The sequence below is a fragment of the Pyricularia pennisetigena genome (genome assembly GCF_004337985.1).
Source record: "Pyricularia pennisetigena strain Br36 chromosome 4 map unlocalized Pyricularia_pennisetigena_Br36_Scf_6, whole genome shotgun sequence".
NCBI lineage: Eukaryota > Fungi > Ascomycota > Sordariomycetes > Magnaporthales > Pyriculariaceae > Pyricularia > Pyricularia pennisetigena.
The window spans coordinates 577,217-599,495 of NW_021940918.1; the positions used below are offsets into that span (position 1 = coordinate 577,217).

The 22,279-nt window shown below is 47.6% G+C and overlaps 10 protein-coding genes across 10 annotated transcripts; 5 read left to right on the forward strand and 5 right to left on the reverse strand.

Annotated features, from left to right (window-relative positions):
* Nucleotides 1–653: 653 nt before the first annotated feature.
* On the reverse strand, nt 654–3,109 carry PpBr36_05751 (uncharacterized protein; the record flags this gene model as incomplete). The annotated part of the gene is made up of 3 exons (XM_029892903.1): nt 2,296–3,109; nt 1,432–2,237; nt 654–1,358 (listed from the first exon to the last, which is right to left on the reverse strand). Exons 1-3 carry the CDS (start codon nt 2,567–2,569, stop codon nt 654–656), a joined length of 1,785 nt encoding a protein of 594 aa, XP_029745653.1. The 5' UTR covers nt 2,570–3,109.
* Nucleotides 3,110–3,461: 352 nt separating this feature from the next.
* PpBr36_05752 (uncharacterized protein) lies at nt 3,462–4,997 on the forward strand (the record flags this gene model as incomplete). The annotated part of the gene is made up of 3 exons (XM_029892904.1): nt 3,462–3,950; nt 4,017–4,211; nt 4,274–4,997. 3 exons carry the CDS (start codon nt 3,462–3,464, stop codon nt 4,982–4,984), a joined length of 1,395 nt encoding a protein of 464 aa, XP_029745656.1. The 3' UTR covers nt 4,985–4,997.
* A 483-nt stretch (nt 4,998–5,480) lies between these two features.
* On the forward strand, nt 5,481–6,305 carry PpBr36_05753 (uncharacterized protein; the record flags this gene model as incomplete). Its single annotated transcript, XM_029892905.1, has 2 exons — nt 5,481–5,568; nt 5,665–6,305. Coding segments are annotated over 2 exons (729 nt in total), but the record flags the coding sequence as incomplete, so codon positions are not given.
* Nucleotides 6,306–6,810: 505 nt separating this feature from the next.
* On the reverse strand, nt 6,811–7,210 carry PpBr36_05754 (uncharacterized protein; the record flags this gene model as incomplete). Its single annotated transcript, XM_029892906.1, has 2 exons — nt 6,811–6,882; nt 7,064–7,210. The coding sequence occupies 2 exons, from the start codon at nt 7,208–7,210 to the stop codon at nt 6,811–6,813; spliced, it is 219 nt and encodes a 72-aa protein (XP_029745657.1).
* An 864-nt stretch (nt 7,211–8,074) lies between these two features.
* PpBr36_05755 (uncharacterized protein) lies at nt 8,075–11,046 on the reverse strand (the record flags this gene model as incomplete). Its single annotated transcript, XM_029892907.1, has 5 exons — nt 8,075–8,168; nt 8,721–8,962; nt 9,027–9,369; nt 9,428–10,896; nt 10,948–11,046. The coding sequence occupies 5 exons, from the start codon at nt 11,044–11,046 to the stop codon at nt 8,075–8,077; spliced, it is 2,247 nt and encodes a 748-aa protein (XP_029745642.1).
* A 1,008-nt stretch (nt 11,047–12,054) lies between these two features.
* Nucleotides 12,055–13,123, forward strand: PpBr36_05756 (uncharacterized protein; the record flags this gene model as incomplete). Its single annotated transcript, XM_029892908.1, has 3 exons — nt 12,055–12,431; nt 12,486–12,561; nt 12,662–13,123. 3 exons carry the CDS (start codon nt 12,055–12,057, stop codon nt 13,121–13,123), a joined length of 915 nt encoding a protein of 304 aa, XP_029745659.1.
* A 1,345-nt stretch (nt 13,124–14,468) lies between these two features.
* PpBr36_05757 (uncharacterized protein) lies at nt 14,469–14,797 on the reverse strand (the record flags this gene model as incomplete). The annotated part of the gene is made up of 2 exons (XM_029892909.1): nt 14,469–14,601; nt 14,661–14,797. The coding sequence occupies 2 exons, from the start codon at nt 14,795–14,797 to the stop codon at nt 14,469–14,471; spliced, it is 270 nt and encodes an 89-aa protein (XP_029745658.1).
* Nucleotides 14,798–15,212: 415 nt separating this feature from the next.
* On the reverse strand, nt 15,213–15,948 carry PpBr36_05758 (uncharacterized protein; the record flags this gene model as incomplete). The annotated part of the gene is made up of 3 exons (XM_029892910.1): nt 15,213–15,503; nt 15,556–15,777; nt 15,901–15,948. The coding sequence occupies 3 exons, from the start codon at nt 15,946–15,948 to the stop codon at nt 15,213–15,215; spliced, it is 561 nt and encodes a 186-aa protein (XP_029745641.1).
* Nucleotides 15,949–17,805: 1,857 nt separating this feature from the next.
* Nucleotides 17,806–18,043, forward strand: PpBr36_05759 (uncharacterized protein; the record flags this gene model as incomplete). Its single annotated transcript, XM_029892911.1, has 2 exons — nt 17,806–17,863; nt 17,916–18,043. The coding sequence occupies 2 exons, from the start codon at nt 17,806–17,808 to the stop codon at nt 18,041–18,043; spliced, it is 186 nt and encodes a 61-aa protein (XP_029745640.1).
* A 238-nt stretch (nt 18,044–18,281) lies between these two features.
* On the forward strand, nt 18,282–18,605 carry PpBr36_05760 (uncharacterized protein; the record flags this gene model as incomplete). The annotated part of the gene is made up of 2 exons (XM_029892912.1): nt 18,282–18,374; nt 18,402–18,605. The coding sequence occupies 2 exons, from the start codon at nt 18,282–18,284 to the stop codon at nt 18,603–18,605; spliced, it is 297 nt and encodes a 98-aa protein (XP_029746515.1).
* Nucleotides 18,606–22,279: the final 3,674 nt, after the last annotated feature.

A 22,279-nucleotide genomic window follows, 5' to 3' on the forward strand; every position in this document is an offset into this window, starting at 1 on the left:
TGAAAAACATATACGGGCTGGTAATGGCACCATCTTGCAGCCTTTGCAGCCAAGAAATCACACCAAGTTTTCTCATGGCCAAAGGATGGTTCCAACAAAATGTTAATCTATGTAGTAGTAGTACATTTGGGGCTAGAGATGAAATGAGACGATGGGATCGTACATCGAAGGCGGGGGTCTCGAGTACAAAAGGGCACACTCCAATACATTCATATTCCACAAAAACCGAATCGTTTTTCATCTCATCAAGACATGAACCTAAACTGTGTACATTCAATTGCTTTTATCAAATGGGTTTCACTGGGCGTCTCTGAGAAAGGCGCAGGCCGTATAAACAACCCTTTTCTAATCCAAACGCGGTCGGATCAAAATAAAACCCAACGAGCGCGCTCATGCTCCAATCGATATACCACCTCTATTTGACCGACTTCTGCTTGTAGCGCTCTCTGACATCTGATCAGAGATCAAAGGAAATTTCAAGGTAGGCGGAGGCTATCAAGGTCCATTGCACTCTCGGTACAGCGCATTTCATGGCATTGACTCCGGTGGTGTATTGTGGTAGATGATGAGTATAACGAACGCGATGATGACAGTATTATATGCTCTGTGCATCCCTCGGCCTCTGATCATGGCGGGGGGAAAAGACGAACCACTTATAATATGCCACCCGTTTGCTGACTATCGCCGTTATTATTCCACAGACTCCGCTCCAAAAGATCCTCAAGACTGCAGATTTGAACACCCTGAAATGAACTCCACCAAGACGGCTTCACTGACTGAACACCCAGAGCCGGTCGTGGCCCCACGGAGAGAGGGCGTACCTGATCCATGCCTAACGTCACGCGATTAAAATCGAACGGGTTTTCCACTTTGACACCGGATCTTGGCACAGTCTCTACCTGTTCGCCCTTGGGAATCCTCCCTGGCCACCACTCATGAACCGAAAGCGCAGGGCTGAATTCGACCACATATTGGTCCCCCTGGACGTCAACGATTCGAGCAGGGAGGTAGAGCTGTGAGTCGTCTGTAACATGGTAATGGAATCGGAAATCCGGATACATGACGGGTGCCTCGACAGAGTCGCCGATATGGAAGCAACGATAAGGTCGAACATCGTACGCCCTGAGGTTTCTGCACCATGGTCGCCACAGCCGCCGTGTGCCCTTCCCGAGTTGCGTGAGCTGCTCTTCGGTAAAGCCAAAGCTGTCGCTATCATTCTTATCCCCTCCACTACCATCCTGAGCTTCCGTGGAATTGGTTGAGACTTGCTCTGGTAAACAGTCCCAATCGATATACTCTATCTCATCGCCGTCCACAACTGTGACTCTCGAGTCGTACCAACGCCCATTGTGCTCGATCTAGCCAAATCAAAGAATGTCAGTCAACCCTTAATAAATTCATTGCCGAGGTTCTAGAAGATAAAATACGTACCTGAACCTTTTCGCCAGCTTTTGGTGGGTCGGTGAATACCTTCGATGGCCCCAAAAGCGTACAGTCTAACTCTGGTATGACAGAACTCGAGGAGTTGTCTTCATGACGCAACATGGTGTCAAAGGAAAGCTTGAGTGGCCTTGTGGAAAACACTATGGCATTCGAACCCACACCCGCCGTAATGATGTACTGTCCTCCGTAACATGCCTTGAACTCGGTAATTGGAAGGTCGCAGCTCCAAGCATGACCCCCTGATTCCAGTGCATACCGGACAGACAGCGTAGCGCCGATGTTAATGCCACCGATCGGACGGACTTGCTTTGAGAGACTCTTCCGCTCGATTTGACCCGTCTGCAGGTAACGTACGTAAACGTGGACGTCTGGGGCAGCATCATTGAAGTAAGAAAAAAGGTCCTCGCCGTTTAATTTCATGACCTCTCGTTCGGTAATGATTCCAAGTTCATCGGGTGCTGGAACGGCCACGATTTGTGCAGAGATCCAGCCAACGTGATCGGACGGTGATTCGATGGCCGCCGGTAAGGCAAGATCCCCGGAAGCCCTTTCACATTCGACAAGCATACCGTAGCCTGCGTTTTCGAGGGTCAATTTTCTAAGGGTGTCGGACAATGTAGAGTCTTGGAGAAGGTTGAAATAGTCCCGAGGCTTGACGTAGCCTTTGTGCAGGGGATCGAGAGCAGACCGAAGAGGCGGGAGCCAAAGAGGCCGAATAGTAGAAAGACGACGCGTGCCGTTTTGATCGATGCGATACCAAGATCCTTCCTGGCGAGCGAGTTCCATGTTTCTGGCTTCACAAACCCCAGTCGGTATCTTTTTGAGAACAAAAGACGCTTCTACCTCATGTACGAAACGTGCCCAAGAAACGTATAGCGTCTGTAAAGTAAGCGTATGTCAGCAGGATGCAGAAGTATTGGGAATAAAAAATCCATTTGAGTGTACTTGCCTCGTATCGGAATGCTGAGACATTGAGTTCGTCGTTCTGAAACCGATCCTTCCAAAACGATGCTGCTTCTGGGTTCTGCGATTGATAAAATTGAATAGCAGAAGTGTCAGGAAGAAGAGTAGCTTCCTGAAGTTGTTGCCGAAGGTTTGTGCATTCGTTCATAAGATTTCCCATCATCTAGTCTATGCTAGCAAGATCCGTGCTGAGATAATGTAAAGTTGTCTCTTTAACAAAATGGGCGGATTCCACAATTTCCTTCCCACTCATCTGTCCCTGTTGCGTCCTAACGTCGTTGACAACTAAAGTAGATGCCACGACTACTGCCATGGATATTTGTTGTAGTTGTGCGGCCTTGTGCTGGATTTCTGTGAGGATATCAGGGATCCTGTAGAGATTCCATAGCCGCTTGAAAAATTTCTTGCCATACAACTCTATTTTAGTCGCATCTGTCGCTCCAGCACGGTTTTTATCTAGGGCATTGGCGCATTTCTTGCAAGAATCTTTGATGCTGTCCAAAATTTCTAGCATAACCAAAAACTCGGAGCCTTCGGTGTTGATCTTGTTTGTAGGATTCTCAAATGCTTTCAATAACGACACAAGGGTAACGTTGAGCAGTTTAAGTTCGTCGGCAGCTTGGTTGAGCGAGTCAAGTCTGTCCTTGACTTCAACCCCAAACTGTATGATAAACGTCAGTGCGGAAACGATATCCGAAGCCATTATGGTGATCGTGTGCCGCAGGCGGCTATTCTGGAGACGCTTGAACTGTTCTGTATTTTTTTTTTTTTTTGGACAAGCTCAACTTGCCATTCCTCTTTGTCTCTGCCTCTGGCGTTCAGGTTCTGCTGGATGCCCTCCCGAAGCCGAGAGGTGCGGGGTTTTGTTGTGGGGTTTGAATATTGCGCCACTCTCGGCCCGATTTTGCAAGCGGGTGGCAAACGCCGTTTTACCTCCGCACACGAAAAGCCCAATTTCGACCTTCCAAACTGAAGAGCCGAACCTCTACTAACGAAAGCCTAACGTCAATAAGCGTAAATATAACTTCTTCACGGTACCTCTCTGATCTGCTTCCATGGAAAGTTGGCTGAAAGAAACTGGAGCGGTAGGCTTGGACGACTTGGAGCTTGCCGACTTCCCCATCACCGGGCGCGGTGTCAGAACACTGAGGCATTTCAAGGAAGGGGAAAAGATTCTCACCATTCCATGCGGCAGTCTCTGGACAGTCGAGCAGGCTTATGCCGATTCACTTCTGGGACCAGCCCTGCGCTCTGCGCGGCCACCATTGTCTGTAGAGGACACATTGGCGACGTACATTCTCTTTGTCCGATCGCGTGAGTCGGGATACGACGGCCTGCGAAGCCATGTGGCAGTGTTACCACCAAGTTACTCTTCCAGCATCTTCTTTGCTGAGGATGAGTTGGAGGTCTGCGCGGGCACTTCGCTGTACACCCTCACGAAGCAACTGAAGCAACGGATAGAGGATGATTACAGGGCATTGGTCATGCGATTGCTTTTGCAGCATCGGGATATTTTTCCACTCGAACAATTTACTATTGAAGATGTAGGTGTTATTCACGTGCGATGGATGTTGTGAATTGACCACTAACGCTTCTTCTCCCTTTTTTAGTACAAGTGGGCTCTCTGCACCGTGTGGAGTCGTGCAATGGATTTCGTACTGCCCGATGGAAATTCGATTCGACTTTTGGCGCCCTTCGCAGACATGCTGAATCACTCGGACAATGTTAAACAGTGTCACGCCTACGATGCATCTTCTAAAACCCTCTCTGTTCTTGCGGGGAAGGATTATGAAGCTGGAGATCAGGTATGTTAATCTTGACTCTGCTGGTACCAAGTTGCGCGCTCACTAGGGGAATACTCTTCCAGGTTTTTATCTACTATGGATCTGTTCCGAATAGTCGCCTCTTACGTCTCTATGGCTTTGTCATGCCCGGTAATTCTAATGACAACTATGATCTCGTTCTTACAACGCACCCTGAAGCGCCCTTTTTTGCGCAAAAGCACAAGCTCTGGGTATCAGGTCGACTCGATTCAACCTCCACTATTTCCCTCAGTCTAACCGATCCGCTACCAAACGATGTCCTTCGATACCTCCGTATTCAGCGATCGGGTGCATCAGAACTCGCTGCCATGGCGATTCGGCGAATTGATGCCACGGAAAAGATCAGCGACTCTAACGAAGCGGAAGTCTTGCGGTTTTTGGTGGAATCGCTCTGTGGACTTTTAGACAATTTCGGAACGCAACTGGAAAAGTTAGAAGAACAACTTGCGGAGGGCGCCTATGAATTGGGAGGGAATGCATGGGCTGCGGCGCACGTTAGCTTGGGCGAACAGCGGGTGTTGAGATTGGCGAGAAAGAGGGCGGAAGACTTGTTGGCGGCGGTAGAAAGCGGAAGTGAGAATGGGAAGGTTTCGTTGCCGGCACAGGCGCAATGCGCAAATTGCGGAAAGGCTTCAGTGCCGTTGATGTTGTGCGCGAGGTGTAGAGCCATCAGTTATTGCGGGCGGAAATGTCAGGTCGCTCATTTTAGTGAGCACAAGGTCATATGTCGAATTACAGCTTCTAGGAATGTATGAGGGGATAGACTAGAAGTATCGAAAGAAACAGTTCGGCACAGCTCTTCACTAACAGAGTGAAACTAGAGGTACGGTATTCGAGCACCTCGCTCGTGGTTATGCCAGGGCCGAGATTGAATGCTCCGTCAGCCCCCGCAGCCTACCTTTGGCCCTGGTCGCGTTCATAACTAATCCAGTTCAAGACGTTTGCGGGATTTTCGACATGGTGTGATATTCAGCGGCTAACGACGTATCCACTGAGGATGGCAGAAACCATTATTGGTAACCAGGTTGTCGGGTGTGAATTGTTACCAAAACACCGGCCCACACAACCTGTGGTTTGGATTAACCAACATCACAATATCCACAATATATGTGATAGTGATTGTGTTGGTCACATCCAACTCCCAACGCCCGGTGCACAAGGCTTGATTTAAAAACTCCTCCCCCCGAAATTTAAAAGACTTGTTTCCGTAGATTTGAGCGATGCAAATCAGCTGGATGACTTTTTATACGAATGAACGATCAGCTTTCACTACGAACTCGTCCTTTCCGGTGTATCGGCAGCGATAAAATGGCAGAAAGAGGTGGCAATGATGGCAATCGTAAGTCAAAAGCATTCCGAAAGCAAATAAAATTCTTACAATCAGATGCGAGCGATTTGCACTTGTATCATTATCCTGCTAACTAATACTCTTTAGTCAATGATGGCATCCCGTTCCAGGCACAGCCAAAATCAAAGTTTCCCGACCCATCCTGTTTGAACGGCATTGCAAGACGTCCGCCAACTTCACCAGCCAATTTTGCGAGTAAGGAAGCAAAAGCAAAATATTGCGGCAGGCCCATCGGAGACTACGGGACCGCCTGTGTTGACCGTAAGGTCCGTACTGGTCGAAAGACATATGCAGCCCAACGCGAAAAGGTTCCAGGGGCAAAGCGCCAGAAAAAGAAGAAACAGTCTACCAAACTTCTCCCTGGGGGCTTATATCATGGTCGCTGGAGGCCTGGAATCTACTGGCATGTGGTCATTCTCTCTTGGGACGATGCGAGGGTTGACATGAAAGACCTGCCCAAAAGCGACTGCTTCGATGTTGACAACGGGAAGATCGTTGGATGGGCGTCTGGTTATGAAAACGCAGGCAGCCTAGCATATGATCGGTGGTTTCCCGTTGTATACCTCGACAAAGATTATTGTATTGGTTGGATGCATGCGAGAGACTTCTTCGACTTTGACCAGATACAAGGTTATTCCAAGGTGCGCGAACGGTATGCCAACCTTACCAAGCATGAGCCAAGAAATTGTCAAGCAGAACCTAGTACAGTAGTTGGTCGGGAGTTCCAGGTTGATTCAAAATCTTGGTGGGCCACTGTTTTGGGGGGATAAGATACGCCTGTACAGTAAAGAAAAAAAACACGCTTTCCAATATCCGTTTAACAGTAAAATTGGCTGAAAGATCCAACTTGAGGTCGATAAGCCTCTTTCAGGGCGCAAAAAATGGATCAATTCAATGGCGAGCAACGTGCGACGAACAAAGAAGTAAATATAGAAGTTAATCGTTATCTTTGAAGGATGAAGGCACAACACGCTGGCGAAGCCACTTTGCGTAGTAGTTGCAGCGTACACAGTGTTGTTGTTGGCAACATCAATGATCCACGTAAACGTTATGGGCTTCGGGGTAGCATTTTACCGACCGCTTGCGCCGCGGAAACTACCTGCATCAATGCTTGGAACTGCTACAGCCTAGGTCAATAAAAACCGTTCCTCTACAAGTCGAGCTAAGTAGTTTGCTGACCCGCTCACACTGTTGTAGTGGATCTGCAGCCAAACGGCAAGGGGGCACTTGCAGCTACTTCGAAATACTTTTGCAGATGGTGATTAGAGCCAACAGTAGATTTTTGCTACTATCGTGCAGCCATTTCTAGATCTTGTCAAGTAGACTTACCTAGGCCGTTTCGAAATTCTAAAGATTGAATGTCTGTACTGAAAGCGGAAAATAGATTTGGCCCAAATTATATTGGGTGCATTCATTTAAACTCACGCTAGCTAGTGGGCCAACCACTTTAAATCCGTATCGAACGCTTGAACAATCGCAGCTGTACTTTTTCGTGAGGCCAATGATGTGGCGGTAACAATAGTGGAGCTGAAAAGGTAAAAAGTTCTGCAGTGAAGAAAGAAACCTCGTCATCCCTGAGACATGCTGGCGAGCTGGGGAGGTTGAGGATCATTGAGAACGAGAATGAATTCATTACGTTCGATTCCGCTACTGCGGTTGAAGTTAGACAGGAAATGCAACCAACGGCTCCATAAGGAAACTGGGCAATCGGTCATGGGCCTGATTTGAAGTCCCAGGTAGCTGCAGGTAATCCTAAAACCTGGTTTCTGAAAACAGGTACCACAAAATGCTTAAAGTGCCGGAACCGGGTTAGGGGCTTCGGGAAACGCGTTCAAATATAAACATATAGGTTTAATCTTCATTGCCAATATCTAAATCCTCAGGCCAAACCCGACTTAATGATGTTTCTTTTTCTACCGCCGGAACTTCTAAGTGCAATTTTGGTGTTTCTGCCTGTTCGAGACCTCAAAAATTGTCGGTTCGTCCACAGTCAGCTCGCTTACGTAGGGTTTCCACATTTGACCCAAAAAGTCTTTATCAGCAACTTCTGCCCCAAATCGATCCGAAGCATTGCGCATTCCCCGTATGGTTCGCTAAGTCAAACAAAAGAACTTGTTTTATACAATGGAGTATGGAAGGGTCGCTGTTTGAATCCAGAATTATATTTGCGGAACCTTCTTTTTTATTTACCGTCATTGCAATGCATCGAACTGTCGCACGAATATATCAAGAGGTATCCGCAAACACATGCGAAAGCCCTTTTTCCGTTGTGTACCGTTGGAAACAGCTTTACAACAGTTCTCCGCGCAATAGAAGACTCGTCCAAAGCCAGGAAGCTCATAATTACTGGCGTCCTGGATACTCGTCACATCCAAATCGAAAAAGATCTCACATGCATTACACACCTTTGCATCAATGCCCTTCAACTATCAGACAAATTCGCCCTGAAATTTCTGACACATTTTCCAAATCTCGAGCGTCTCTCTATCCAGTCATCTCACCACTGGATTAAAAGCATACGGATGTCACACTTGCGTTGGGGTGCGCTGAAGTGGGTGAAGCTAAATAGCTTTTGCATTTCAGAAGATGACCTTTTGGATTTCATCATACATCATCAGTTATTAGAGCAGTTGAAATTAGAGGATATGTGCGTCGACGCCGGATCATGGACATCTTTTTGTCTCCGTCTGCAGGCCATAAGCAGAGATATTACAGTTTTGTTTGAGGGACTTTTTTCCAGCCGGCCTCTTCAGCGACTGGGACCGATAATCTCAGGACAAAGGCTGCAAGACCTCGCATCAGAAACTCCATTTTCAGTGGAAGTGTGTGGCTGAAATGCGCCTCAGTACAATAGAAAGAGCAACTGGGAAGCCGTTTGGGTACTTCGGAGAACGCGCTGGCCTGTGGGACGCCTAGGTATCTCCCACCCGAATCTCTCCACATACAATCGCGTGAACGACCTGAGATATTTGGGCGTTTGGAGTCGTTGCTATACCAGTTTGGCAGAAGTGGCACCCGAAATGAGCAAGGATTAGGTAGCCAGAAACTAAGATGAAGTTGGCTCACAAACCCTGGTCTTCCACGTCCTTGCTAACACTTAAAAGGTCGATAACGTGGTTGATAGGATCCTCATAACTGCCTACGAGACTATGACTGTTCCCACGGTGGTGCGAAAGATGTCGCGGCCCTCTTCAAGCTTGGAAATACGGTCCAATAGAAAGCTTCGCTGATTTTGTACTGTAGCGCCCTCGAGAGCGACAGATATGACCTCGGCGTCACTCATTTCCGCAACGACTGGGGGAGAGAAAACATGGTCGAGGCCGCGAAGAATTTGGCGTTCGATCACCTGTGTGGTAACATTCGCAACAAAAACCTTCTGTTGGACCTGGTTATAAAGAAGATAGATTAGAATAACTTCTGTGACTTGTTTGATGAGATGGAGTGTTTACCTTGTAAATGGCCAACAAACATTCTATTGCCTCTTCACAGCTGAAGTCTTCCATATCGGCATTGGCTTTGGTGCAAATTGTGGATACCATCCCAACTACCGTGGCTACATCAAACTTTTCATAGTGTAATCCTCGACTGCAATTCATACTTGCATGGTGCTCGAAATAACCAGGTTTGCTGGCTTTGAGGTGGGATTTGAGCTTCTCTTGGCGGCTTTTGTGGAGATTGTCAGTATAGTAGTGATTGTAATTGATAGGAAACCCCTTGAGGTCTTCGAGGAGCTTTCTCAGCTCGTCGTGAGCTGCTGCTCTACGCTGCTGAAGGCGGTTCTTGATAATGGGCCTTTTTCTCTACTATTAGCAACAAGACAATCAAAAACACTCGGTAGCGCAGAACCAACCAGATGCGAGGCGTAACATCCTTCGCGCCTTTCTTCTCGAGAAGATGTGTGAGAAAACTCTCACAAATATCACAGATCAGATCTACGTGAGCATTGGCCAGCTCAGCCCACGGCTGTGATTGTTCCCAAAAAAGCTCTGCGACGACGTGAGGGTTGAAGCTGCCAAATAGCTCCGTTCCTCGTGAGCGTAGAACTACTCCCTTAACCCAGCTGTAAGCTTCGGCTTTTGACATTCTCTTTGGGTCCTTGTTGGACTTGCCAAAACCCTCTTCGGTTATGTCGATGGGATCCAGTTCCCCAGGATCGACTCTAGAAATCTGGTATTTGTGCCCCTCAGTCCGGATATCTTCTGAAAACTTATTGTTCCAGTGTTGAACGGCTACGCGAGGCCGAGAAATGATGCTCTTCTTGCTGAGAGTGAATTCCCCGCCATCTTTGATCTTGAAATACTCGTGTTCGTAGTAACCGTTGGAAGCAGCCTTACAGATCTCATGACAATCCATGCTCAATTGCGCTAGGTATTGTCGACACTCCGCAGCCGTGGATCTGGAGTCTCCGAGAGGCTCCATATCACGCTTGGATGATTCTAAAGCCATGTCCAAATCACTCATCAGCCGTGGTAGCTCGCTCCTCACGTGGTTGAAGAGTAGATGGCTAAGCCGAGAACGCAGGGTGTCTATGCCGAGCATCTCTTTGGGCAGACTCCTGAAATTGGAGGTACAGAAGAAGTTCATCTCAGAAGAGTTCCGCTCCTCAAACGAGAAGTCTTGCTCGCTAAACATTCGGTTTTTGACGACATGCCAGCCAAGCTCGAAGAAGACATCTTGATTACGTGCAAGCTCAATGAACTTAGCTTCGGAGCCAAAACCCGCCTCTAACTTGTCGGGCTTTGTAATAACACCCAGTGTTCGCTCTCCTTTCGGGTCAAACTTGCGGACTTGCTGAAGGATTCCCTGGTTGGCTGCGTCGTTGGTAGCTGAAATAACCGCAAGGCAAATGGTTCGATTCTGGGAAATATAGCGGTCCGTAATTTCCTTAACTGTCGCCACGTCGTTCTCAGAAACACCCTTTGTGGAAGCCTGAATGAGGCCCGGAATGTCGACCAGGGTAAGTTGTGGACGATTTGGGCCATCGATCTCGATACTAAGCGTGTCCGAGGCAAAAGCGCTGATAGATGGTTTATTGTTGGACAAACTGATGCCCATGATCTTCATTGCAGCATCCATAATTCTTGGCAAATCGCTGAGGCTAGTGATAGATTCGGAAAATGCCTTGATAGAAACCTGCTCTTGCTTGCTACGCGTGCAGGAAGGTACAATCTTGACGGTGATTTTTTCTTGGGCCTCACGGCGGAGGCTTATCTCGGTAGCAAATCTTGTGCAAAGATTGTCACTTCTAGGGAAGGGAATCTCGGTCAAAGCTTCTAGCACGGAGCTCTTTCCAGCGGACTGATCTCCACACACGACAATCTGTGGGAGAGAGAGGATACCGCCCAAACCACATTTTCGCACCTGACTAACTGTATCGAGCAGGAGGCGTCGCTGGTTGCCCTGAAGACCTTCCAGAGTTGACCCTAGATTGATCAGCTGAGAAGGGCAGGCCTCCCGAGCGTCACCCATTTCGGAGCTGGTGGGACAGAGAACGAGTTACAGGATTGATATTAAGGATAAACAATGTTGGCGACCAGCACAGGAGTTATTGTCATAATCGTTCGTGCATGATGTGTGCTTATATACCTTTTAGAACATAGCGTTGGGGCAGCTTGCTTCTTATGTGAAAATTTGCATTTCGAACCTCAACTGACAAAGTTCGATGTCATGCCTAGTCTCATAGGAGGCAGATTAGACTCTAGCCACCCGGTCAGCATTGTTGGACTGCTTTAGACTTGTAAAGTTTTCGGGATGTCATGAGATAGATATTGCACAAACGCTGTGGACTGATGCTGAAATTCTATTTTTCGGCGCAATCGGCGCCGGCGGATTGCGTTCGCGATGTCTCCCACGTACCTCTGGTTGGAAATGTTATCAGGTGTTCTTGCTATGCATCAAAAGCGATTCACTTTGGATCGAAAGTTATATCTCTAGCCAAGCTTGTCTTTCTGCTGATCTAAATGAACTGGGCTGGGCTTGGATCCAAAATTATGCTTTCTAAATAGCAGCACCCCAACTGTTGGGTCTGTGAAGGTTTAGTTGAGGATGGTGAAATTGCTGGGAGTTAATCACAGATCTATTGAGCAGACCCGAAAGTTTCTACCATCAACTTTTACCCTTGAGCAGCACAAGATACGGGATGGCTCCTAGTCCCTTGTTATGGCTTCAAAGTCTCCTATTTCAGTTTTGCGTGGGCCCTCCTCGTCTCACGCATCCGGTGCCGATATAAGAGACAAGGCCTAAAAGAAGGAACATGTCGCCAAAATACGCCGATTGTTGTAATGGTTCAATTTCGATGTAAACTCTAATTCTTCCAGTTTACTTCTTCGCCCTCAAGCCTATCGAAATGAAACACCACGCCCTGTATGGCGCTCAAGGTAATATATACCGGATTTAATGGAAGCTGCCACCCATCGTATAGCTTTGTCCCCATTGGAAGGCAAGCAGCGGCAAATTATCTTTACCGGATCAGACATGATGCCAAGAAAAGAACCAGAACCTCAGCCTTCCAGATCCGAAAAAATAGCGGTTTACCGCAACGAGGCTTGTCAGGCTGTCTTTTCAAGCCCAGAAAACGCAGAACTCCGAACGAAGAAGGCCGTCAAATCTCTTATCAACGAGAATCATCTTTCGGTAGCTGGCCTTTCTACCAAGCGCCTGAACGCCATACTGCGATCGCTCCAGGAAGACAGAGTATTTGAATCTTCCATCTTCGCCCAGGCTGCGTTCCCAGAGCTTCGTCCGTCAGAGACAGTAGAACCAGCGCCCGTCACTGCACCTGCCTCAGTTCCTACACAAGCCCAAGCAACAATGGGTGTGCGACCAAAAAGAGAGCTTTTAGAATCTCTTGAGAGGTAATGCAGGTCATGATTTGCATCCCTGGTATACTTTCGCTAACAATGCAATAGGATATATCTCACAGGAGACTACTCAGATATTACTATAGCCTCTGCCACCAGGAATTACCCGGTCCACCGTGCCATCGTCTGTCCACGGTCCAAGTTTTTAGCCGCAAAATGCCGTCATATTAAGGCAAGGAGCATCCTTCTCCATAAATAGCGTTTTTAGCTAAAGATACGTATAGCAGGGCTTTGAGGGCGTAATAACGCTGCACGACAACGAACCCCTTGTGGTTGACATGATGATACAGTATCTATACCTCCTCGACTATAAACCGGCCCATGACCCTAGCATCCAACTCGCGGAGATTAAGCAGAACGCAAGCGCCCCTGATCTTCTTCTACACGCCAAAGTGTACGCTATTGCGGAAAACTATGCCATCGGCGGTCTCAAAGCCCTAGCCGTTGTCAAATTTAAATCATCTGCAGGAGAGGCCTGGAACACAAAGGATTTTCTTGATGCGGCTATCGAAGCATACAGTTCCACTATTGATACTGATCGGGATATGCGAAATGCTGTTATTCAGGTTTTTGCCAGTCGCAAAGAGCTGTTGGAACTGGATGAAGTCAGAAAGCTCGTCAGAAAACTGGACCAACTTGCTTATGACTTGCTTCTGTATTTGCACAACGAAGGAAGAATCTTATAAATGGGCTGTTTATCTTATTTTATGGCTGCGGCACGCCTTCAGCATGCGGCGAGTGTTCAACTGTGGCCACATTTTTGAGCGTTGGAAATGGTGGTTGACTGACAAGAAAGAAGCATGTATCTGTTCTGCGATGTACACGTAGTGTACACATTCGCATGCTTGAACCGTGAACCAAGAACCAACACGATCACATTTTTTGTACCTACTGGAGCCGCAATTTTTAGCGCCGGGTAATCCTACAGTTGCATGCTTTTCACTATATATGGGGCACAACTGAGGTTGGACCAATTGTATCGGAGAGGAAAATCTACAGGTGGGCTGGCACCAGCCTTGGGCTCAGTTTTTCTTGTGATACCGAACTGTCGGGTTTATCTCCACTTCTTCGGCAGCGGTGATTTCCCCGCTCCTGAGACAATGTTACTTTGGTTGGGCTAGGATGAACCCTGATTCATGCTGCTAAAGCTGTCACCTTTGTTGCCCAGGCCTTTGGAGCACACCGAATCACCAGAGGGAGTTTTGATCCCGAATCCTGGATTTTGAGCCCCGGACAGCTTGCTCCGACATTCTCGCCAACAACCTATGTCCACCCATGACAAAGTCTGCCCATGCGAAAACCCCATTTTCCATGGAAGTGTGTGGCAGTCCAAGGCACGTTTCTGAGATTGATTTTGGGAGCGATGGAGAAGGCTGTTATAGCCTGTGGGACGCCTCTGCGTCTCCCAATTGAGGTTCTCGACCACTGGCGCGGGTCATCGAGAATATTTGGCCCCGGGAGTTGTGTTGCCATACCTGCTGGACAAGTTCCGAAATGAGCAATGCAAAAGTTAGTCGCTTCGCAGGTAGATTCTTCTGGATGACCAGGTGCGATGGGCGCGGGTTACAATATCGGTTTTGGTAACTCCATCATAATAATGACAATTGAAAAGGTTTCTCCAAATGCTGATAACAAGAACTTGCCTTCCCGAGAAGAAAGTATAGAAAGCCAGGTAATCATTCCAGGCCTCAAAAAATCGCGAGTGGTGTCCAGTAAGTTGGACTGAGCCAATACACCCGAGTCCCTGGTTCTGGGATCAATCAGAGCCCGCAGGCTACCAATGTTGCGACAAGTACAAAGATGACTTGGCCCCAATCTATCCATTCATTGCTCAGCAAACTAAACCGCTGTCAAAGATGGCATCTTATACTGGAAGCAGCGCAAATAGTGAAAGGGCTAGTAGGGACCTGACGCACTATACCCGCCAGTTCGATCCGTACGAATCCCCATTGCACCATATCTTGCCTAGATTCACTGAAAGCCACCACCATCAACGGTGTACTGTCATCTACGTTGACAAGAACGTTCAGATTAGTATTCGCTCCCCATCACAGCGAAGGCGAATACATGAATGGGAGCGTTTGAGATTCGAAGCGCGCAGGTGGGGCGAGAAACACAACCACCGCGAGCCAACGCTATTGAGTGGTCCGCAAGAACGGGCACCCTGTCAGTGTTCTTTAATCTGGATCAAGCAGCAGCGTGATTTTGGATCGGATCACTAACACCTGCGCACAGCATACATCCGACCAATAACCCCGAAAACAGTGGTTTTGCCGCGAACCACCAGAACCAAACAGCTGCGGTGGGCAGACTCTCGAGAGGAGCAAAACAATCGCATCGCAAGTAGGCCCCGGAAACATTATGGGATTTCCCAGATAACGCCCATCGTGTCCTCAGCGAGATGCGAAGCAGTTGCACTAAGATCGTGTCTGAAACGGAACCAGACTAACCACAGAGATATGGAAGGTTATTGTGATGAGTTGTCAGGCTTTGTTTCCAAGCTCTCGATTGATGGCAGGTAATGGGTCGTTTGTGTAAATTTATCCCGTAGCAATTGCGCGCACAAATGTATGGGCTGTATATCATGATTTTCGTCGCAGGCCGTGCCCAGATCGAGGCGCAAGTTTGTTTTGTTCGATGAGCGATAACTGTACTTCACTGGAAATAGCACTGCATAGAGAAAGGTCGCTGCTGTGGCGCCTAAGCCCATGAAACTTTAATGCACTTTGCTTCTGACCAGCGACTACCAGCACGACGGACAAAACTAATGGTAAATTAATTTGGACAAACATCACCCAGAGATTCCGCTATTTGTTTCCTCATGTTTTCGAGAACGGGTAATACAGTAACACATCTGGCTAAAACCCTCCGAAAATTCTCTGCAGTATCTGCTTGGTCCTGAAGCTTCTTCTCTAACAAACTTTGCGTGCCCCGTAAATTTCGATTTTCTTCTTCCAGATCCTTTCGGTGGTCACGTTCTGCAGCAAGTTCTCCCGCTACCGTTCGCAGTTGGTCAGAAAGTTGTGCATTTTCGTCTTGAAGTTGGGTGATGAGCGAGCTCTGCTTCTGCAAACAATGTTATTATCGTCTCCCTTTAAATTTCCACGGAGTTGCTTACCTGAGCATCTAGGTTTGTATTTTCTGATGTTTTAGTCGCTTCAAACGATTTTCCGACCTCCTCACGAAGTAGCCGCAATGCGTTGACGGAATGGTTACTCAAACTCTTTGAAAATATCTTGGAACATATATCCTCGTTGCCTGGAAGGACTCGCCATGTGTAAAAATCGGATCCTCGCGGCAAAAGGCGGACCTCAGCAGGTTTGACTTGGAGTCCGAGACTCTTGTCTGAAAATTGTTGGCCTCGCACATGTTGATAGGTTAGATTAAACTCACATATATGATCAGCCAATTTTTTGCGACAGTCGTTTCTAATTAGCCGGCGTTCAGTATTACTTGGACGTACTGGAGGCATGTTTTTTGTCGTAAAGGGCTTTGTGTCTCTGGCTGACATCTGATACATACCAGTTGACTATCTACTGGTACCGGCTGGATCCAGGAACAAACAAAATTCGGGACAACCCAGTGTATGTAACTAGTACCACAACAATGAGTTGCGCCAGCGCAACTAGCTCCCAACTACCAGTACCCTGGCTCCCCTGGCTCCCCTGGCTACCAGTACCTACCCCGTGTGACAGTACTAGTATGAAGCAAAAGGCCGCCCCACTGGCTAGCAGTACTGCCTTGGTACTAGTTTCGCAGGATGATGCGCTGACCAGTACCGTTATGCTACCGGTAGCCAGGGTCTGAAGAGCTACCAGTCTCAGGTGGGGCAATTCTCACCCTGGTACCAGTATCCCGGATCTTTGCATTAGGATAGATACCAGTACCCAGCGGGACCATACTACCAGTATCCTGGATTTTGGTGCACTGTTTGGTACAGCGCGGATAGTGAGGCGGGTTCACAATACTGGTACCACCATGCGAGCGACTCTGTAGACCGGGGTGCATTAACGCATCTGGTACTGATACCGTCAGGCGCACGGCCCAAGAACTTGTTTGATACTGGTACCAGAAATTTATTATTTATCAACTATTGACGCTTTCTACGAATTATAGAAACGCAGTTGCAATTATTCAAACCTTCAGCAAGTTCGCATCGTCAAGTTCAATCTCCTTTAGATCGCAGCCGAGTCCCAAACCCAACCCGAAAACAGGCAATACATCCGAGCTTCCGATGCATTTTTGTTCTTCCTATCGAAGACACCAAGGTTTGTCCTTTTCATACTAACGAATATCATACACGCACTATCAACCTTTACACTCAAAGAGCATAACCATGCAACAGGAACCAAAAGACCCTTGGGGCCAGATTTTCAAAAATGAAGACTGGCTCAACGCCGTAATGAACATAACGTACGACAAACCGATTTTGCCGCCTGTCCCTGTTCTGATAGGCTACGACATTTTCAAACTTTACGAAGGGAGTAGTGATCAAGTATACCTTATGCTTACCACAAACGATTGGGGTGGCGATGTCCAATATGCCAAGGAGCAAATCTTTGACTCATTGAGACCGCATTCGTACGACAACGAGTCGCACGAAGTTCATATCAAAGGCACCAGTATAACAATCGCGTTGGAAAGACATATCGAAGAGCTAGAATTGGAAGAACCCCGGAAGTTGTTTCATAAGGCGGGTAATTACCCGGAAACCGCCGCTTTGTACTACAACGAAGAGTTACCGATCAAAATTGGCACCGATGGAATAGGCGGAGCCCGGGATAACAATCACTTATCAATTCAGGATTTGTCGACGATTATGTCCAAATTTAGGGACTGGAAGCAAGTTGTGAGAATGATTTTGAAACGAAAGGCAACCACAAGAAATGAAAGGAAGTGAGCGTGTATTTTGGGTATTGTTGTATTAATTAGATCTTGGTTTGTCTTACCTTTGATTTCGAGGTACTAATAGCTTGATATGAGGCATTGATCCCCATCTCCAAGACCTGTGCCACTCTCCATCTTGCCCTTATCGCCCGAGGTTTCAGCCGACTTCTCCTGCGGCATGCAAAAGCCGTGAGTACAGTGGAAAAGATTGGTCCATTAATGGTGAATTCCAAAAACACGACGGTATCACCATAATCCTTTGCCAGGTCGCAGCTGTAGTCCCTGGTAAACAAGCTGAAGACCGATCTTGAACAAGCCTGTAACTTGAATTTGAGTATTTCTCAGAAAGAGGTAAGAGTCTTGACAATACGGCGATGCATCGCATGCTGTTAAGAGGTGGTTGAACGAGCGAGGAAATGATAAATGGCTGTTGATCTGCGACCGTATCGGAGACCTTTTACCATTACGTAAATCACATAAAATGGAGGACAGTCTCCGCATTCTGGAGTCAACGTCGGCTCGGAAAGGCGCTCAGTATGGTACGTAATGTTTTTATATTTCTTCAGATTACTTAGCTTTCTGCTGCTTTAGATAATGATGCTATCGCTCTTGCGGTAGAACTTGACGGCTTACCACTTGCCCTTTCCACGGCTGGTACCTATTTGGCGCAGGTTGCGACGTCATGGAAACAGTATTTACAAAATTACGAGACCGAATAGAGTCGACTGCAAAAGCTAAGCCCGCAGCTCCTTACATATAAGGATCGAGCCATGTATTCAACATGGAACATTTCATTTACACGGATACAGTAATACAGTGAATCTGCGGCAAGGCTACTGCGATTGTGGGCATTTTTCGGTTACGAGGACCTGTTGTGCGAATTACTGCGGGAGAGGCAGAAGACCGGGCCCAAATGGTTCCAAAAGCTAAAAAATCTAGCTCGGATTCGAGGGAAATATGCGGCTTTTTTGCGACCACGGGCTTGTAGAAGCACATTTAACAGCAGCCTTGAACGGAAACGAATCGACCGGATATAGCGTACACGCTTGTGTACATTCATGGATGATACATATTTAGGCTGGGAACGATAAAGAAAAACGGATGGTGGTAATGGAATGCATAAGCTTGCATTTGCCCGGGCGTGAAATCCCGCAATACTGGCTGGTTCAACGCCGACTTTTGCTGCATGCTGATCGGTGTGGGCAGCTATTGGAGGAACGAAATGACGAAGAGATTAGTGCCTGGATACCAGAAGGTCTTGGCCTCCTTTACGCAGATTAGGGAAAGCATAAAGAGGCAGAATCTATGTATCAGCTGGCATTACAATGCTTCGAAAAGGCATGCGGCTCGGATCACACTTCAACGTTTAACATAGTCGGCAATCTCGGAAATCTTTACATGAGCCAGGGAAAGCATAAAGATGCTGAAATCATGCACAAGCGGGCGCTACGAGGCTATGAGAAGGCATGGGGTCCGAATCACACATCAAAGCTTGATATAGTCAACAATCTTGGAACCCTTTACCTAGATCAAGGAAAGCATAAAAAAGCAGAAGTCATGTACCAGCGGTCTTTACAAGGCAAAGAGGAGATATGGGGTGTGAACGACACGTCAACGTTTCATACAATTAACAATCTCGGCCTTCTCTACGCAGATCAGGGGAAGTATAAAGAGGCTAAAGTTATGTACCAGCGGGCGTTACAAGGCAAAGAAAAGGAATGAGGGCCGGATCACACGTCAACGCTTGGTACGATCGGCAATCCCGGAAACCTTTACGCAGAGCAGGGAAAGCATGAAGAGGCGGAGGCCATATACCAGCGGGCAATACAAGGCTACCAAAAGTATGGGGTTCCGATCACACGTTAACGCTTGATACAATTTATAATCTCGGAAACCTTTACGCAGAGCAGGGAAAGCATAAAGAGGCGGAGGCCATGTACCAGAGGGCATTACAGGGCTATAAAAAGGCATGGGGTCCTAACCACCCGTTAACGCTTGATACAGCTAACAATATCTGCCTTCTTTATCTAGACCAGGGGAAAGATAAAGAGGCGGAAGCAATGTACCAACAGGCGTTACAATGCTATGAACAGGACTAGGGCTTGCTTGTATATAAGGGTTTTGTATGGCGCAAAAAGCGCATGCAGCCCGTTAGTCTTACCACCAGAAAATGTGTCTTACTTTCAACTATTGTCCACTTTTTGTTTTTCTGGCTTGATTGTGTGAACACGATTAGGCGGTTTGACTTCGTTAGCTTTGGTGATGACCACTATCTCGTCCTCGGCCACGTCGCCACGGTCATCCAAGTTGTGATACAAGTCAGGATTTTTCCTGGCGGATAGAGCAGACATTGAGAGAATTTTAACCGAGGTGTTATAATGTTTGAGGAGTGCCTGCCGACCCCTCTGTTGTCGACTTTGTGTTGACTGAACAAATTAGGCAAGCCGCCGGAAGCAAGAAAAAAACCGAGGGAATGCTGAAAATTTGAAGTTTTCCGTGCGTCGTACCAGAAGTCGGCGTTGCCCTCGAACCCCGCCTCTTTCGTTCGCAAGGAGAATGACGCGTTGTTCTAGCTCGCTCTGTGCATGCGGCTGGTGGTCAAAATATGGGCTGTAGAATGGGACACGATAACGTTGACGACTATCATCGAGGCTGTGTAAAGGTTGGTCCAGGCCTATAATCCAGTCATTTATCTGTCATGGGTGTCGACCTGGTGGTCCAAAACACGCAAACAATTTCGCCAATCAGTTAGCCATTGCTTTGAGGATAATTTTCTTTGTTTCACGCTAAAGAATGCAGGCCGAGCGACGCGTCGTCGCGAACACGGTGTAGTTCTATCTTCCTCGATATTTGGTCACTTATGAGCATTTACCACATCCAATAGATTTGAGACTGTTATCATGACACAACGCTAATGCCGAACGCGGCACATTATAGGTTAGTGGTGCAAAGGGGAAGTTGTAGACCTCGTGGGCAAGCCAAAATGATGGCCACACTAGATACGACGCCAGGCCCTGTCTTGCAAATCATATATGGAACCAGTGTCGAGCAAGGATTATCAGTGGTGAAAATAAGGTGTGGCCTGTGCTTTTGACGCTTATTTCCGGGAAGCTCAACGTTGTGGGCCCTTGTGGGTGTTGCCTGCCGACTTTGGTAACAGTTTTAACAAAAAATAAATGACATAACCGAATGCCGCCAAAGATACACCCATGTCGCAAAGCGTGTCCTTCCAGCTTTGTTATCCATACGCTACCGGCTTCCAACTATTGGCCAAAACCGTTTAGAGCATGGATTCGGAGAAGTTAGGCGTCAGCGGTCAGGGAGTCCAGTTATTTATCTGGAATGCGGACAAGATAAGTTGCAATACGTATATTTTTGATTATAGATTTGGACCTGATAAAGGAGGACCCGGCCGACGAGAACACCCCTAAATTGATCACATTAATTGTGTCCAATTGATTTTGAAAGGTAGATTAAAGTAAAAGCCTCTAACTGCTTTTGAAGACCGCTGATTATGCTAATGCGCTTTAGGCGACGCGTTTAGCTGTGACGAAAGGGGTGTTTTGCCCATCAACCCGTGTTTGAAAATGATTGAGTGGAAGAACGGCAAACCACTCCGCAGATCATATGAGTCACATTACAACCGTGGTTACCAGAGGTATTTACACAAACAGAGAGGCCCTTGCCTTGCGAAACGCCCAGGACCAAAGGATCTGTTCGATGCATTAGGACCCACCGCGCCCTCTCGGCTGCACCCTCTCGATCGCACCTTATTGCACGTTCTTCGCTTCTGGTTCAGGTTAAGTCGTAGAAACGGTATGAAACGATTGGACATGGTGCTTCGACTCCGGACTGGGTACATAATACCTAGGGCCCTAGTTTCGGAGCCTCCGTTTGGCGTAGTGAGGTGTGACGTGCAAATCACGCCTAAAATTTGCGCGGCTCCGTGCGATCTACTACTGTGGGTGCATTGTGCGCTCTTTCCGTGCCGTGAACTCACAATTTTTGATGTCGTCCTGTACATCCGCCAGCAGAAATAAGATCTGCGCAAATTACAAGGATCGTAACTGGGTTTAAATGGCAAACCACAAGACTGTATTTTAAACGTTGTGACTGCTCCCTGGGGTTGAATTAGCATTAAAAATTTCGAAATCGAGCAAATGAAGTACTCTATAAGAGATTGGTGTACCTGTACGACTTTGGCCCTGCCAGTCACTCCCCCTTTCGAGACTGAGAAACTCTTTGGCCATGTCCCCGGTCTTTGCAGTGTACTGTGAAGACTTACTCGCCGATAGCCCGCCAGGGGATTTCCAAGCTTCCTGCATATTTTGATGTAATTCATTATTCCCAGCTCCAATAAGATATGAAAGCTTCTCATTACATATCGGGTTATCTGCCTAGCGAGGGGTGGGTGGGCCCTGGGAGAAATCCTTTTTTTTTCTTTATAGCTCGCACTACAGGCGGGCTTATGTTTCCACCTAGTTTCGGAATGGGGAAAGGGAAACTCTGAGGTGGCCGAATTCTTCTAGTTCCTTTGCACGCAGGTACCGAACACGCAAGGCGGCCTTGCACGAGGGCTACTGTTCCGGATCCTGATTTATTGGCCAGCTTTAACTGTCAGAACCCTACCCGAACGTAGAGAAAATCATTGAGGATCTGGGCCCGGCAGAAGCACCCTCGCCAGCCGAGATCGGGTACGCATCGAGGTGATTAGCTCTTTTGAGCTTCCAGCACCCCTATGTGTTTTGGAGAGGGGTGTAGGCTTACCACGTAGGAGGCCGAGCCGCAGAGAATTGAGGGGTTCAAGAATGCAGAGCCGCCAAGTTTGTCACCAAGCAAATGGATTACATGTACAGCTCCGTCTGCAGGGTTTGCTCATCCTGCGGTGGGATCAGTGGGCTTATGCAGTTCATTTTCCCAGTTGATTGGACACAATTCGTGTTTGCCCGCGGGTG